The sequence below is a fragment of the Girardinichthys multiradiatus genome, chromosome 19 (assembly GCF_021462225.1).
Source record: "Girardinichthys multiradiatus isolate DD_20200921_A chromosome 19, DD_fGirMul_XY1, whole genome shotgun sequence".
Taxonomy (NCBI): Eukaryota; Metazoa; Chordata; class Actinopteri; order Cyprinodontiformes; family Goodeidae; genus Girardinichthys; species Girardinichthys multiradiatus.
This window is the reverse complement of record NC_061811.1, coordinates 6,717,517-6,730,848: the sequence shown is the minus strand read 5'-3', so window position 1 is coordinate 6,730,848 and position 13,332 is coordinate 6,717,517. Positions and strand designations below refer to the sequence as shown.

Sequence of the window (13,332 nt, the reverse complement as noted above, 5' to 3'; positions counted from 1 at the left end):
CTGGAGCCAGGCCTGGGGTCGGGACTCGCTGGAGAGCGCCTGGTGACCGGGTCGCTCCTTGCGGGACCCGGCAAGGCCAAGCCCGAACGAGACGCGAGGCCATCCTCCAGTGGGCCCACCACCTGCAGGGGGAACCGTGAGGGACCGGTGCAAAGAGGATTGGGTGGTGGACGAAGGTGGAGACCTCAGCGGCCCGTTCCCCGGATGCTTAGGCTGGCTCTAGGGATGTGGAATTTCACCTCGCTGGGGGTGAAGGAGCCTGAGCTTGTGCGGGAGGTCGAGAGATATCGACTAGAAATAGTCGGGCTCGACTCCACGCACTGCGTGGGCTCTGGAACCCATCTCCTTGAGAGGGGTTGGACTCTCTTCTACTCTGGAGTGGCCCACGGGGAGAGGCGGCGGGCTGGTGTGGGTTTGCTTGTTGCCCCCCAGCTCAGCCGTCCCGTGTTGGGGTTTACTCCAGTGGATGAGAGGGTCGTATCCCTGCGCCTTCGGGTTGGGGGAGAGGTCTCTGACTGTCGTCTCGGCCTACGGGCCGAGAGGTAGTGCGGAGTACACGGCCTTCTTGGTGTCCCTGTCGGGGGTGCTGGATAGTGCCCCTCCCGGGGACTCCATTATTCTGCCAGGGGACTTCAACGCCCACGTGGGAAATGACAGTGGCCCAGGGGACGGCACAGGACACGCTGGAGGGACTATGTCTCTCGGCTGGCCTAGGAATGCCTTGGGCTCCACCCAGAGGAGCTGGAGGAGGTGTCTGGGGGAGAGAGACGTCTGGGCGTCTCTGCTGAGTCTGCTGCCCCCGCGACCCGGTCCCGGATAAGCGGAAGACTACGAGTACGAGTACGAAGATTTTTCTTCAAGAACCAAACTGATCAGACATAACCTTACAACAGTCTGCTTGAGATTACATGATGCCAAAGCAGGAATGGACTTCAGTAAACCCCTGAAAGTGTGTTGTGGGATCTGGAGCCTCAGTCAACACCTCAGACTTGCTGTTGTGCATCATGAACTATTAATTTCAAAAATGCATTTTAACTTTGTGGTAAGGTGCATTATCTGAAAGAGGCCACAGGCATCAGAGGATACCATTTTCATGGATGGGTGTACTTGGCCAGCCACAATGCTTCGGTAGATGGTAGGCGTTAAATTTACATCCACATGAATGGCAGGACTCAAGTTTCCCCAGCAGAACATAAGGTAAACCATAAACACTGTCTCAGCCAGCTTGCCTTCTTCTCATAATGCATCCTGGTGCCATGTGTTCCCCAAATAACCACCGCACATGCACCTGGCCGTCCACTTGATGTAAAAGGAAACATTTATCAGACCGGGCCACCTTCTTCCATTGTTCCACAATCCTGTTATCATATGTCCATTGCTCTTTCAGCGGTGGAGAGTGATCAGCTCTGGCTTCCTGACCAATCACCTATGCAGCCCAACAAAACAAGAAGCGCTGTGTATTCTGACCCATGATTAAGTTCAACAATTTGATCTACATTTGCACATCCTTTAGTTGGACCACAAAGGTCAGGCTTTGGTTCCTGTGTGCATCAATGACCCTTGACCCTGTCACCAGTTTATCACAGTTCCATCCTTGGCCCACTTTTGATAAATACTGACCACTGCAGACATGGAACACCTTAAAAGAGCTACAGTTTTTTGGAGGTGCTCTGACCCATTCATCTAAATCCCACCCACAAACAAGTGCAATGATAAAAACAGCAATTCTGTTTGTTTTTTTAGCCTTCTTACCATGTGCAGTAATTAAAATTTATTTATTTATACTGGAAACAGAGGTGACTTCACACTTTGTGTGAGAGACAATTTAACACAAAGACAAATGAATTATGAAGCTGACATTTTAAGAAGTCCTTACTATCTTATATTTGTAATACATATGAACATCGGTCTCTGTGTGGATTCTCTGGAGAATATTATTGATTTCAGTAACTGTTCACTAAGAGAAACACATCACATAGATTATTTACACACAGACTGATGTTTTCAAGCCTTTATTTCTGTTGATTACGAGGATTTTCTGCCTACAGCTAATGAAAACATGACAATTAAAATTAGAATATTACATCTGACCAATTAAAACATTTTTTACTCAGAAATGTGGGTTTGTTTAACACATTCTTAGAGGTTGTTATTTTCAAAAGTCACTTCCTTTTTACCAGCTGATACTAATAGTGACCAACTTTGGGTTTTCTTCCCTCAGTAACAGCTTTCCCACAGAAGAATATTGCTGTTAGCACAACAGCTTAGTGCTGAGGGATGGTGCATTCACTGATCATCTTATTGGTATTCCAAAACATTACTTTTTTTAAAATTCATGATGAATTGGTGGATCTTAGGGGGAGTGGTGGCCTAGTGATAAGAACAGGAGGTTTGCGTTCCTGAGGGGACCCAAGGAGCTGGGTTTGTATCCCACAGATTGCCACTCTGGGTCCCCGAGCAAAACCCTTAGCCCCCAGAATGCTCCCCGGGCGCCGCACAATGGCAGCCCACTGATGGGTTAAATGCAGAGAACAAATTTCATTGTAATGTACATGTGTAATGACCAGTAAAGATGATTTAATTTTAATGTCCTAGTGGGGAGACTCACTGGTCCCAGCTGGTTCTGGGTGGGACATCTTAAGTGAGGAATCTGCTGTAATGTGGTTTTGGGTGGGGTGTGTATATGTGCCCTGCTTTTCCCTCATGTATGGGCCTCTCGACAGGTTATTTTGTTTTATGTGGGGTCAAAGAGAGATGAAAACGGTTTGTAGCAAAGACGTTCTAAAACTCAAAAGTTGCAGATATGACTCAGTATGGGTCTTGTTACCAATAAAGCTGGGAAAGTAAAAGTGATGCTGACTCATCATTAAAAACTGCAAACACATGCACAACACATGCTGTAAAATGTTTGCGGTTTTGGAGAAAGAGCTTTCCCCCTGTCTCACTGCTCTCATGAGTCTGTATGAAACGTGGCTTTTCCTAAAGGTTTGTTCCTCTTTTGCTTTTAGCTGGATGTCAGTGCTGCAGAACAGTAAAGAACAGGCCTTGAACACAGCGTTGGGAGGAGATCAGCTTCATGTCAAGGACAGCGGGCTGCAGGAACTTTCCCAGTCCATCATTGCGGATCTGCGACACATGCCAGGCAACGAGGCATGTGCAGACTGTGGTGCCCCAGGTCAGCTGGCTGTTCATCAGATTATTAAACATTTTTTTTACCAGTTTCTTTAGTTTTGATCAAACATCTTCAATCTCAATGTTATTTAATTCAACAAGCATTTTGTTGTTGTTTTTTTTTTATAAAGGTGCATACTGATAAATTGGAATATTGTGGAAAAGTAATTTATGCCAGTATTTAGATTCATATTATGTAGGCTGACTACACACAGTTATTGTATTTCACGCTTTTATTTCTGTTGCTGATTATGGCTCACAGCTAATGAAAACCAAAAACTCTGTTTCTTGGTATATTACAATATTACATAAAACCAAAAAAAACAGGTTTTTACTGAAGAAATGTGGGCCTACTAAAAAGTATGTCCATGCACTGTACAGTACATGTACCCATTACTTGGTAGGGCATTTTTTGCATGGATTACTTCATCAGTGCAGTGCAACATGGAGGAGGAGATTAGCCTGTTTCAGACCAGGTTGGTTTAAAACCGGTCTCTCTCTGACATGGCTTCTCAGATCATCACTGACTGCAGAAACTGCACCCTGGACTGTAAGCAGCTTTGTTTTTTTGCGGCTTACCCTCCTTATGGAGCGTGTCAATAACTGCCCTTTGGACAGCTGTCAAGTCAGCAGTCTTACCCATGAAAGTGAAGACAATAACATCATATTTCTTTATGAAGTCCTTTTTTAAAATTAGTTTTATGTAATTTTCACATTTTCTGAAAACTGAACACAATAATCAATAACACTTAAATTCTAATGTTGTGTGTAAGTTTTACTCTTTAAATAGAATTATTAAAATAAACCAACTTCATGATAATGTTCTGATTTTCTGAGATTCACCTAGTTTTAATTGAGGTCTTTTTCTATTATGGCTCAGATCCAACATGGCTGTCCACCAACTTGGGCATCCTTACATGTATCGAATGCTCTGGCATCCACAGAGATTTAGGAGTCCATTACTCCAGGATTCAGTCGCTCACTCTGGACCTGCTCAGCACCTCAGAACTACTGGTACTAGAAAAATTCATACAAACAGCAAAACTTTCCTTATGGATTATCCTTATTAAAACATTAAGTATTTCCCTTTCCCTGTCATACCTTTATGTCACTGCTTTGTGTCTGTCTTGTGTGTCCCTTCAGTTGGCCGTCAGCATTGGCAACACCAGATTTAACGACATCATGGAGGCAGGGCTCCCAAATGACTCTGTCAAACCGTTGCCGCAAAGTGACATGTGAGTTCCTGATCAGCCTTCAGCCAAACATCTGACCGGTTTACATGCACATCTTTAATAGATGTCTTCTATTTATGTGGGTGTCTCCTCAACACGTAGGAATGCCAGGAAGGAGTACATTGTGGCAAAGTATGCCGAGCGTCGGTACGTCCTCCGCAGGGAAGAGTCGGATCCGGGTCGCCTTCACGATGCAGTGAGGACCCGCGACCTTGTTTCGCTTCTGCAGCTCTATGCTGAGGGAACAGACCTGGCCAAGCCACTGACACTCCCTGAAGGACAGGTAAAGGAAATGTACAGCCACTTGCAGACTTCCACAGTTCCTGAGACTGGTTCTGTTAGAGTAATGATGCTTCTTATGAAGCCATGTTATGCACAGAAATCTTGCATTTGACCAAAGAGATTCTAACAAGGTGACCTAGTGTGTTTCAGAAAGTTTACTTGTTTTTCTTTATAGCTCCTTCACAAATAAGCAAAGAAAACCCACAATATCCAGCAGATAGTTGGTAAAGCAGCAAGTCAATTCCAGGCATATTAATACCTTTTCCTTTGAGCGGTTTTGCAAACACCCTCCCATCTCTTTTGGCCTTTAATCTATGTTTTTCCTCCCTAATCTTTTCATCTGTCATTTCCTCTGTCGTCCCCCTCTGACGCCTCATATTCCTCTCTTTAATCACCCTCTAACCTTCCGTCAGGCGCTTCCTGGCCAGCTATAACAGCATGTGGAGTGTGATTTACTTTGTGGTTGTAAGAGGTTGTATGTTTGTGTTTGTTGGCTTTCTTTTATTTTTTCAGCTTTTAGGCCAAAGCTTGTGTCTCTCGAGCAATTGAGACGGGCTTTATGGAGTTACAAAGGCACTGCTGCCCCTTCTTTTGCTCTTCACATAAACAGATGAAGCTGCAGGAGAGGTTTCACTTTTTAGAGTTGCTGCACAATCAAGCAGCAACTCTTGTACAACTCTTAAGCTTCATTGGTGTAATATCTGCAGGAGAGAAGCAGTGCTTACCCAGGGCTACTACTACTGATTCTGTAAAAGAACCGGTGTGCTTTCTCACCCCCCAAGACCCAAGTCGGAGTCACATCATTATGAACATCTCATCAGGTTAATGTCTCATCCACCCTTGTATTATTTTGTTTTTATGCAGGATTGTAGTGCCTGGAAACAGTTTAACTACTCAAATCATTTTATCCCAACATCCTTGCAATCAGATTCCCTAAGATTACAACCTTGAAGTGGTGCTTGTGAACACTTCACAGTCCTAATCAGCTGACCTCTGATCCACACCAGCAGAGTTAAGCACAACGTTTAGAGGAAGTTTTCTTAACCTTGTGATATTTGAATTATGACAGTGTTAAAGAACTGAGTCGTTAATGGTGTTTATGGATTCAATGGAAAATAACATGGATAATGTTTTACATTTGAAAGCTCAAAAACTATACCAAACTCAGGAGGGTTAGGGTTAGGGTTAAACATTTTTACAATACAATACAACTTTATTTAAAAACAACACCGTTGACCAAAGTGCTGTACACTGATAAAACTAATAAAATAAATGTATGCTTAGCATATCTAGCATAAATACTAAATAATTCTAGAATCACCTTGAGACATAAAAATTATATAAAATAAACTAATAAAAATAGTTAAATTAATAAAATAAAAGAGTAAAATAATAAGAGCCAAAGTCTCAAACTGAGTTAAAAAACGAGAAAAAATATGTTTTAAGAGAGGACTTAAAAACAGCAAGTGAGTCTGCCTGTCTAATTTGCAATGGCAGCTTATTCCACAATTTGGGGGCACCAATTGAAAAGGCTTGGTCACCTCTCAACTTCTTTTTAGGGTTTGGGGCAACCAACAGTAACTGATCAACCGTCCTGAGAGTGTGAGGGAACATACATTTGAATTAGGTCAGACAGATACTGAGGGCAAGACCATGTAAACACTTAAAAACAAATAAAAGAACATTAAAATAAATACGCAAACGAACCAGAAGCCAATGGAGAGATGCCAAAGCAGGAGTGATATGTTCATGTTTCCTCGTACCAGTTAAAATGTGAGCAGCAGCATTTTGAACCAGCTGAAGTCAATTAATTAAAGACTGGCTCAGCCCAACATAAAGACCATTGCAATAATCTAACCGAGTCGAGTTTTTGATTGGCTGCAGGTCAGCAGGAAGCTCCCTGTAGTTCCTGATAAAAAACGTTCTTTCCTCTGTTGCAACAGTGAACTGGTCCATAACACCAGTTGTTCAGGGTCAGAGCTAGAGCTTACTTTGCTGGACAAACATGGAGCTGGTGCCTAGTAAACGCTGGCACTAGTTAAGCACTAGAACCGGTGTGGTGGAAAAGGAGGATTTGAAAACGGCATTGCATTGCCACCAGTGCAGAGCTTGTTCAGAAATGGCTGAAGAAGGGCAGCAAAAAAATAATTTCTTTCAAGAAAACATCCATGACAGACTGAAAATCTGCAGGAAGCATCAGGATTGGACTGCTGAGAATGGAGGGTAAAGTTATTGTAACTGATAAAATCTCCTTCAGAGCTTTAGAAAAAGGACTGTCTGAGGAAGAAAAGGTGAACACCACAGTGAGTCCTGGGTCATGCTGACAGTAAAGCACAGTCATTTCCTCTAATTCATGGGCTCGCTCACAATTTTGACTAGAAATGCTGTCATGAATAAAGAATAGGATCAAAACATCTTCCAGGAGCAATTTTGCCCACTGGTCCCAGAGTATTTTTCATAAGCAGTGTTATTGAACATGATTATTCACCATGTCACAAGGCAAAAGTGGTAACATTTGCTTTGTGACAAGTTTCTGTAGGTCAAATGGTAGAAAATTAAGAAACATATCCAGAAAACTCCCCAGATTTTAGTTCTATCAAGAAAATACAGTCAATCCCCAGAAAGCAAGAATAGATCAGTATTTCACTGAGAAGCTGATATCCAGTAATCCTGGGTGAATTACAGAAGTTAGCCTAAGTTGTGCTCTTTTCTTCCTCTTGCAGGGGATCAAAGAGACTGCTCTTCACCTTGCCGTACGTCTGGAGGAGAGAAGTTCTCTGGCGCTGGTGGACTTCCTCTGTCAGAACAGGTCAGACTCATACTAAGATCCATTCTCTGCTGCTCATAGAGACCGTAAAAGCCCACAGATGAAGTTTAACATTGTCTGTGCCATATGTTCATCATGCAGCAACTGTCTAGAGAAGAAAACAATGGAAGGGAACACAGCTCTTCACTACTGCGTCCTACATCACAAACCTGAATCACTCAAGCTTCTCCTCAAAGCAAAGGCTTCTACTCACATAGGTACATTTCACTGTGCTACAAAGCCTTCCAAAAGTATTCATAGCCCTGGAGCTTTTTTCACATTTGCTACGTTACAACACAAACTTCAGTGGGTGTATTGAAGATGTGGTAAAACATGGTTTTCAGTTTTGTTTCCTCCAAAAAATCTGAAAAATGTGGCATACATTTGTATTCAGCCCCTGAGTCAGTAATTTGTGAACCAACTTTTGCTGCAGATACAGCTGCATGTCTTTTTTGCATGTTTCTTCCTGCTGTTCACAAACATACCCCTTTTCCACCAACGTGGTTCGGAGCCTGTTCCAGTTTTCGAACGTGGTTTTGACCAACGAAAAGGGGTCCGAAGTGCGAACTCTGGTTCAACTCCGGCACTCCAGAATACTTGGTTCTTTGGCATGAACCGTAACGTCATCCGTGGGCCGGTCGAAGCCGCATACAGTAGAAGCAGCAAGTATGGCAGCAAAGATGGAAAACGTACCGTATAAACATTATTTATATGTTTGCAAAAAACACACTAAACATGCATTGTATAAGTACTCGTTTCTGTTACACTCGGGGATGCTGAACATATGCGAATAAAAACACTAAACTACCCTATTCTACGTTGTTCTTGCATGGAGTCACTGTCTCCTTTACACCCTGCACTGGGTACCGCCCACTGTTGATGACTCACGCTTAGGTCGCACAAGTTCTCGCATAGTGCTCAGAAAAACATCAAAGTTCGAAGGCACGTGAAACTTTTCCTGCTGTAAGGCGATCCTCCAACCCAGTCACAAGTTTGTTGAAGCCTGTAATAGGTATCAGGATTACCTTGTGTTTTGCTCCATCCATTTTCTCATCAGCTCTGACCAGGTGTCCTGTCTCAGCTGAAAAAAGGCATCCCCATTTCATGATGCTGCCAACACCATATTTTCATTTTCAGATGATGGATTGAACAGAGTCCTGCGAGATGTTTTATAACCTAAGCTGCTTCAAACTTACAACTTTCTCTCTAACCTTTCCTCTGGTGTGTTTCATGGGACAAAATGTAAAAGAAATCCAGGAGTACTGATGTTTTCCAAGGCAATTTACTGATGCGTTCCTGTTACTATAAGCAATGAATAAAACCCGTGCATTTAATGTTTTCCCCCTGTAGTGAACTCAAGTGGAGAAACGGCTCTAGACATCGCTAAAAGGCTGCAGCACACGCATTGCATCGAGCTGGTGAGACGTCTTTAAAGTTTTTATGCTACAAGAACATCCATTCTCAGAAGTGAGGTCAAGTTACAGCATTAAAATATCTACCAGAAAGAAAGTCCAGAAACAGAACAGCACAACTTCCACAGCTGGAAACCCTGCCTTAAAAAAACTCCCCATGCAACCCAGCTCAGCAGAAAACTCATTCCCCAGCGGGCCTATGTTTGCATCATTTATAAACTGGTTTTATTTTCTTACCAGCCATTAGCCCCACTGAATCACTCAACTTGATTGTGAACAACTTTGCTTTACAGGATGTAGACAAAAATTAAGTGCCAAAAAATAGTAATTCCCATACATGCCAAAAATTTGGAATGCTTTAGTTTTTTTGTAGGTTTTAGATTTTCGGTGAAAATAAAAAGAAAATGCAGAAACAGCAGAAGGTCAAATAAATTTGTTTAATCATACAGATCAGTATAACTCAAAGTTCTTTACAATACACACAAGAACTGATTTAACCAGTTTAGTTTAAAAAAAGATGAATATTTCAAACAATTACAGAGGATGGGGACTTGAGAAAATGCAACTGTAATGAGGAAACACCAGAAATAAACAGGAACATTTTTAAAAATACATTATAAAGTATTTAAGATATTTGTTATAAAATATAAACTAATGCAGTCCTGCCCAGTAGATAATATAAAACGTTTGATGTTGTTAATTGAAATAGACATAAACTAATTTGCTTTTCAACATTGTTCTATGTTCTTGATTAAGGTGGTTCCTCAGTGCATGGCTGTAACAGGAAAATGACACCTCACTGTAGGGTAGGACCAGAAGAACTGAGGTGTCTGGAAGGCCCACAGAATTAAAGCTAATCAGATAAATAGGTTGGGCTCAGATCATTAATACTTTTAAAAACCAATAAAACCGCCTTAAAAAGGAGGCTAACCTTAAGCTTTTAAGCCTCCAGAATAAGCTGAGGAATGTGACCTGGGAGAGGGATGCCTCCAGTTCTCTGAGTCAGGCGGCTGATTTCAGTTTCATAAAGGAGTTTGTTCTCTAGCAGAAGGGAACGTGTTCTTGCAGAATGTTTCTTCAGATCTGCAACTGCATGGGTGTGTTTCTTCAGTTGGAGCTGGCCCAAAGTGGGAAGTTCAACTCTCAGATCCACGTGGAGTACATGTGGGAGACCCAGTCTCAGGAGTTCTATGACAGTGAGGATGACCTGGATGAGAGAGTAAATACCACACACACACACACACACACACACAGACATACACACGCGCACACACACACACACACACACAGTCAAGATATGTAGCCTTGCAACTGCAGCAAGAAATAAATATGGCGGATCAGCCGGAAGTCCATGACCTTATATAGCTGTTCCGCAGCAAATACTGTGACGCAACAGATGATAGCAAAAACTGAACGGAGTAAAAAATATGATCCAAACAGAATATAAAAATATCTTTTCAGCACCTTCAAAATGTTAAGGGATAAGAAAGTGGATTTTGCATATGTCCCATTTAAGGTGGAGATTTTTTGAGTGTTAACTCTTCATCTGCCTCTAGTTGAGTCCGTTACCCAAAAACCGCTCTCCTGGAGGTGGTGGATCTGCCTTTGCCCAATGGACAGGTAGCAACGGTACAAGCTTGGGTATTAGGCCCTGTCAGACGTATGAGAATCTGGACTTCCTGCACAAGAATCCTCCTGCCAACAGCGCCCTCACTGGAGCATCCATGCCACCACCGTTGCCAGCTAAATCAGTCCAAAGAGGTAGGTCACTGTGTTGAGTGTTTTGCTCAATATAAGATAACTTCTTTTGGGCATAAAGGGCATGAACTCAGATTTAAATTTACCTGAGCATTTTGGCAAGAAACCTTTCTTAAATAAATGGATTTCTTTAATAAATTTATGATTGTCATGCTGACATTCCGACTCGATTTTGGCCTCTTTGTTTTCCTCCACAGGCCGTTCAGACCCCCAGATTTCAATCACAACAACACAGGATGGAGCCCACATCCTACGGCGCTGCTCTAACCCATCGTCCCACTCCTCCAGTCCTCAGGCACAAGCGAAACATGGATTCTCTTCATCAAATACAGAAACCCAAGGTCAGAGTGTGAGACCCCCACGGTCCCCACATGGACAGGGAGCTCTGCAAAGAGCACATAGGCAAACTTGGGATGGCCAGTCTGGTTCTGGCTCTCAAAGTAACTTGACACAGGCATCCAGTCAAAATCATGGAGGACCTATCAGGTGAGAAAAGAGCTTCAGATGAGCTTAAAACAAAAAATCTATGTTTGGTGCCAATCAGAAGTTTGCTAACACTCATCATCAGCATAAATGCTATGTTAGATTGAGGCTTTTTATGATTTATTTGAACCACTCCTGGAATGACTATAAATGACTGCTGTGAATTTTTGATAACAAGAATCTGTGGCACAAGTATCAGTTAGTTTAAATAATTTCCTAATAAATAAATAAATACATATATATATATATATATATATATATATATATATATATATATATATATACCGGTATATATATATATTAGGTACACCTGTCCAACTGCCCTTTAACGCGAATTTCTAATCAGCCAATCACATGGCAGCAACTCAATGCATTTAGGCATGTAGACATGGTCAAGATGATCTGCTGCAGTTCAAACCGAGCATCAGAATGGGGAAGAAAGGTGATTTAAGTGTCTTTGAACGTGGCATGATTGTTGTGCCAGACGGGCTGGTCTGAGTATTTCAGAAACTGCTGATCTACTGGGATTTTCACACACTACCATCTCTAGGGTTTACAGAGAATGGTCTGAAAAAGAGAAAATATCCAGTGAGCGGCAGTTTTGTGGGCACAAATGCCTTGTTGATGCCAGAAGTCAGAGGAGAATGGCCAGACTGGTTCAAGCTGATAGAAAGGCAACAGTAACTCAAACAGTAACTCGTTACAGCCAAAGCATGCAGAAGAGCATCTCTGAACACACAACACGTCGAACCTTGTGGCGGATGGGCTACAGCAGCAGAAGACCACACCGGGTGGCTCTCCTGTCAGCTAAGAACAGGAAACTGAGGCTATAGAAGATTGGAAAAACGTTGCCTGGTCTGATGAGTCTCGATTGTCCATGTGCAATGACCAATAAAGATGATTATTATTATGGTCGGGTCAGAATTTGGCGTCAACAACAAGAAAGCATGGATCCATCCTGCCTTGTATCAACGGTTCAGGCTGGTGGTGGTGTAATGGTGTGGGGGATATTTTCTTGGCACACTTTGGGCCCCTTAGTACCATTTGAGCATCGTGTCAACACCACATTCTACCTGAGTATTGTTGCTGACCATGTCCATCCCTTTATGACCACAGTGTTCCCATCTTCTGATGGTTACTTCCAGCAGGATAACCCACCATGTCATAAATCATGAATCATCTCATACAGGTTTCTTGAACATGACAATGAGTTCACTGGACTCAAATGGCCTCCACAGTCACCAAATCTCAATCCAATAGAGCACCTTTGGGATGTGGTGGAACGGGAGATTCGCATCATGGATGTGCAGCCGACAAATCTCTGCAGCATGTGTGATGTTATCATGTCAATATGGACCAAACCCTCTGAGGAATGTTTCCAGTACCTTGTATCTATGCCACGAAGCATTAAGGCAGTTCTGAAGGCAAAAGGGGGTCCAACCCGGTACTAGCAAGGTGTACCTAATAAAGTGGCCGGTGAGTGTGTGTGTGTGTGTGGAGAGTATTCATTACTGGTGCATATATCATCATTCCAGCCTGGAAAAAGAACAGTTCAAATGCATAATTTAAAGCCACAATTGATGGCATTGCCAATGGTGAGTTCATGTAAACTTCTGACCAGCACCGAAGATGTAGCACTAATATTTCATTAGAAATCTTTCTTTTATTGCCATGATCCTCTGATTAGTAAAGTGTCTTGTTATCCATGTATTGTTTTTACAGTTCCGAGAAGACCACATCATATCGTCGCACCAGCAGTGGAGGAGGCAGCCACGGAAAGTCTCCGAGTTGTGTGGGCAGCCAGGAGGAGCTGTACTGCAGCTTAGTGGGAAACGGTAACAGCTCAGCTCCTTCTCCAGCACCTTCGTCCTCACCTACTGTGATCTGTGCCCTGCGCCCCCGTAGAAATGCAATGGTACATCCACACAGACACCTTATCTTGTTGCATTCAGCCTGCAGTCTCACAACAGAGGAACAATTAGTCCTGAGAGGTTTCTACTGATTGTGCTCTAAGAGTTATGTTACACGCTTCCCGCAGGTTTCTGTCAGCAGGCCACAGAAGCGTGTCAAGGCTTTGGTGGACTGCCGAGCGGTCAGCTCTGAGCAGCTCGCTTTCTTCAAAGATGAAGTCATTGTGGTCACAGCCACTAATGACCTCCACTGGTGGGTAAGTGCATCTACAGATTTC

The 13,332-nt window shown here is 42.9% G+C and overlaps 1 protein-coding gene across 2 annotated transcripts in view; it reads left to right on the top strand.

Annotated features, from left to right (window-relative positions):
• The window catches only part of asap3 (ArfGAP with SH3 domain, ankyrin repeat and PH domain 3), a 46,218-nt gene that overhangs the window by 29,173 nt on the left and 3,713 nt on the right, over positions 1–13,332 (top strand). For both annotated transcript variants that reach the window (XM_047346222.1, XM_047346221.1), the window contains exons 14-25: positions 3,009–3,175; positions 4,052–4,185; positions 4,315–4,406; positions 4,506–4,686; positions 7,409–7,494; positions 7,594–7,709; positions 8,842–8,909; positions 10,015–10,122; positions 10,460–10,664; positions 10,859–11,147; positions 12,867–13,059; positions 13,183–13,311. In XM_047346222.1, coding sequence (XP_047202178.1) covers positions 3,009–3,175; positions 4,052–4,185; positions 4,315–4,406; positions 4,506–4,686; positions 7,409–7,494; positions 7,594–7,709; positions 8,842–8,909; positions 10,015–10,122; positions 10,460–10,664; positions 10,859–11,147; positions 12,867–13,059; positions 13,183–13,311 — 1,768 coding nt within the window. The remainder of the gene's footprint in view (positions 1–3,008; positions 3,176–4,051; positions 4,186–4,314; positions 4,407–4,505; positions 4,687–7,408; positions 7,495–7,593; positions 7,710–8,841; positions 8,910–10,014; positions 10,123–10,459; positions 10,665–10,858; positions 11,148–12,866; positions 13,060–13,182; positions 13,312–13,332) is intronic.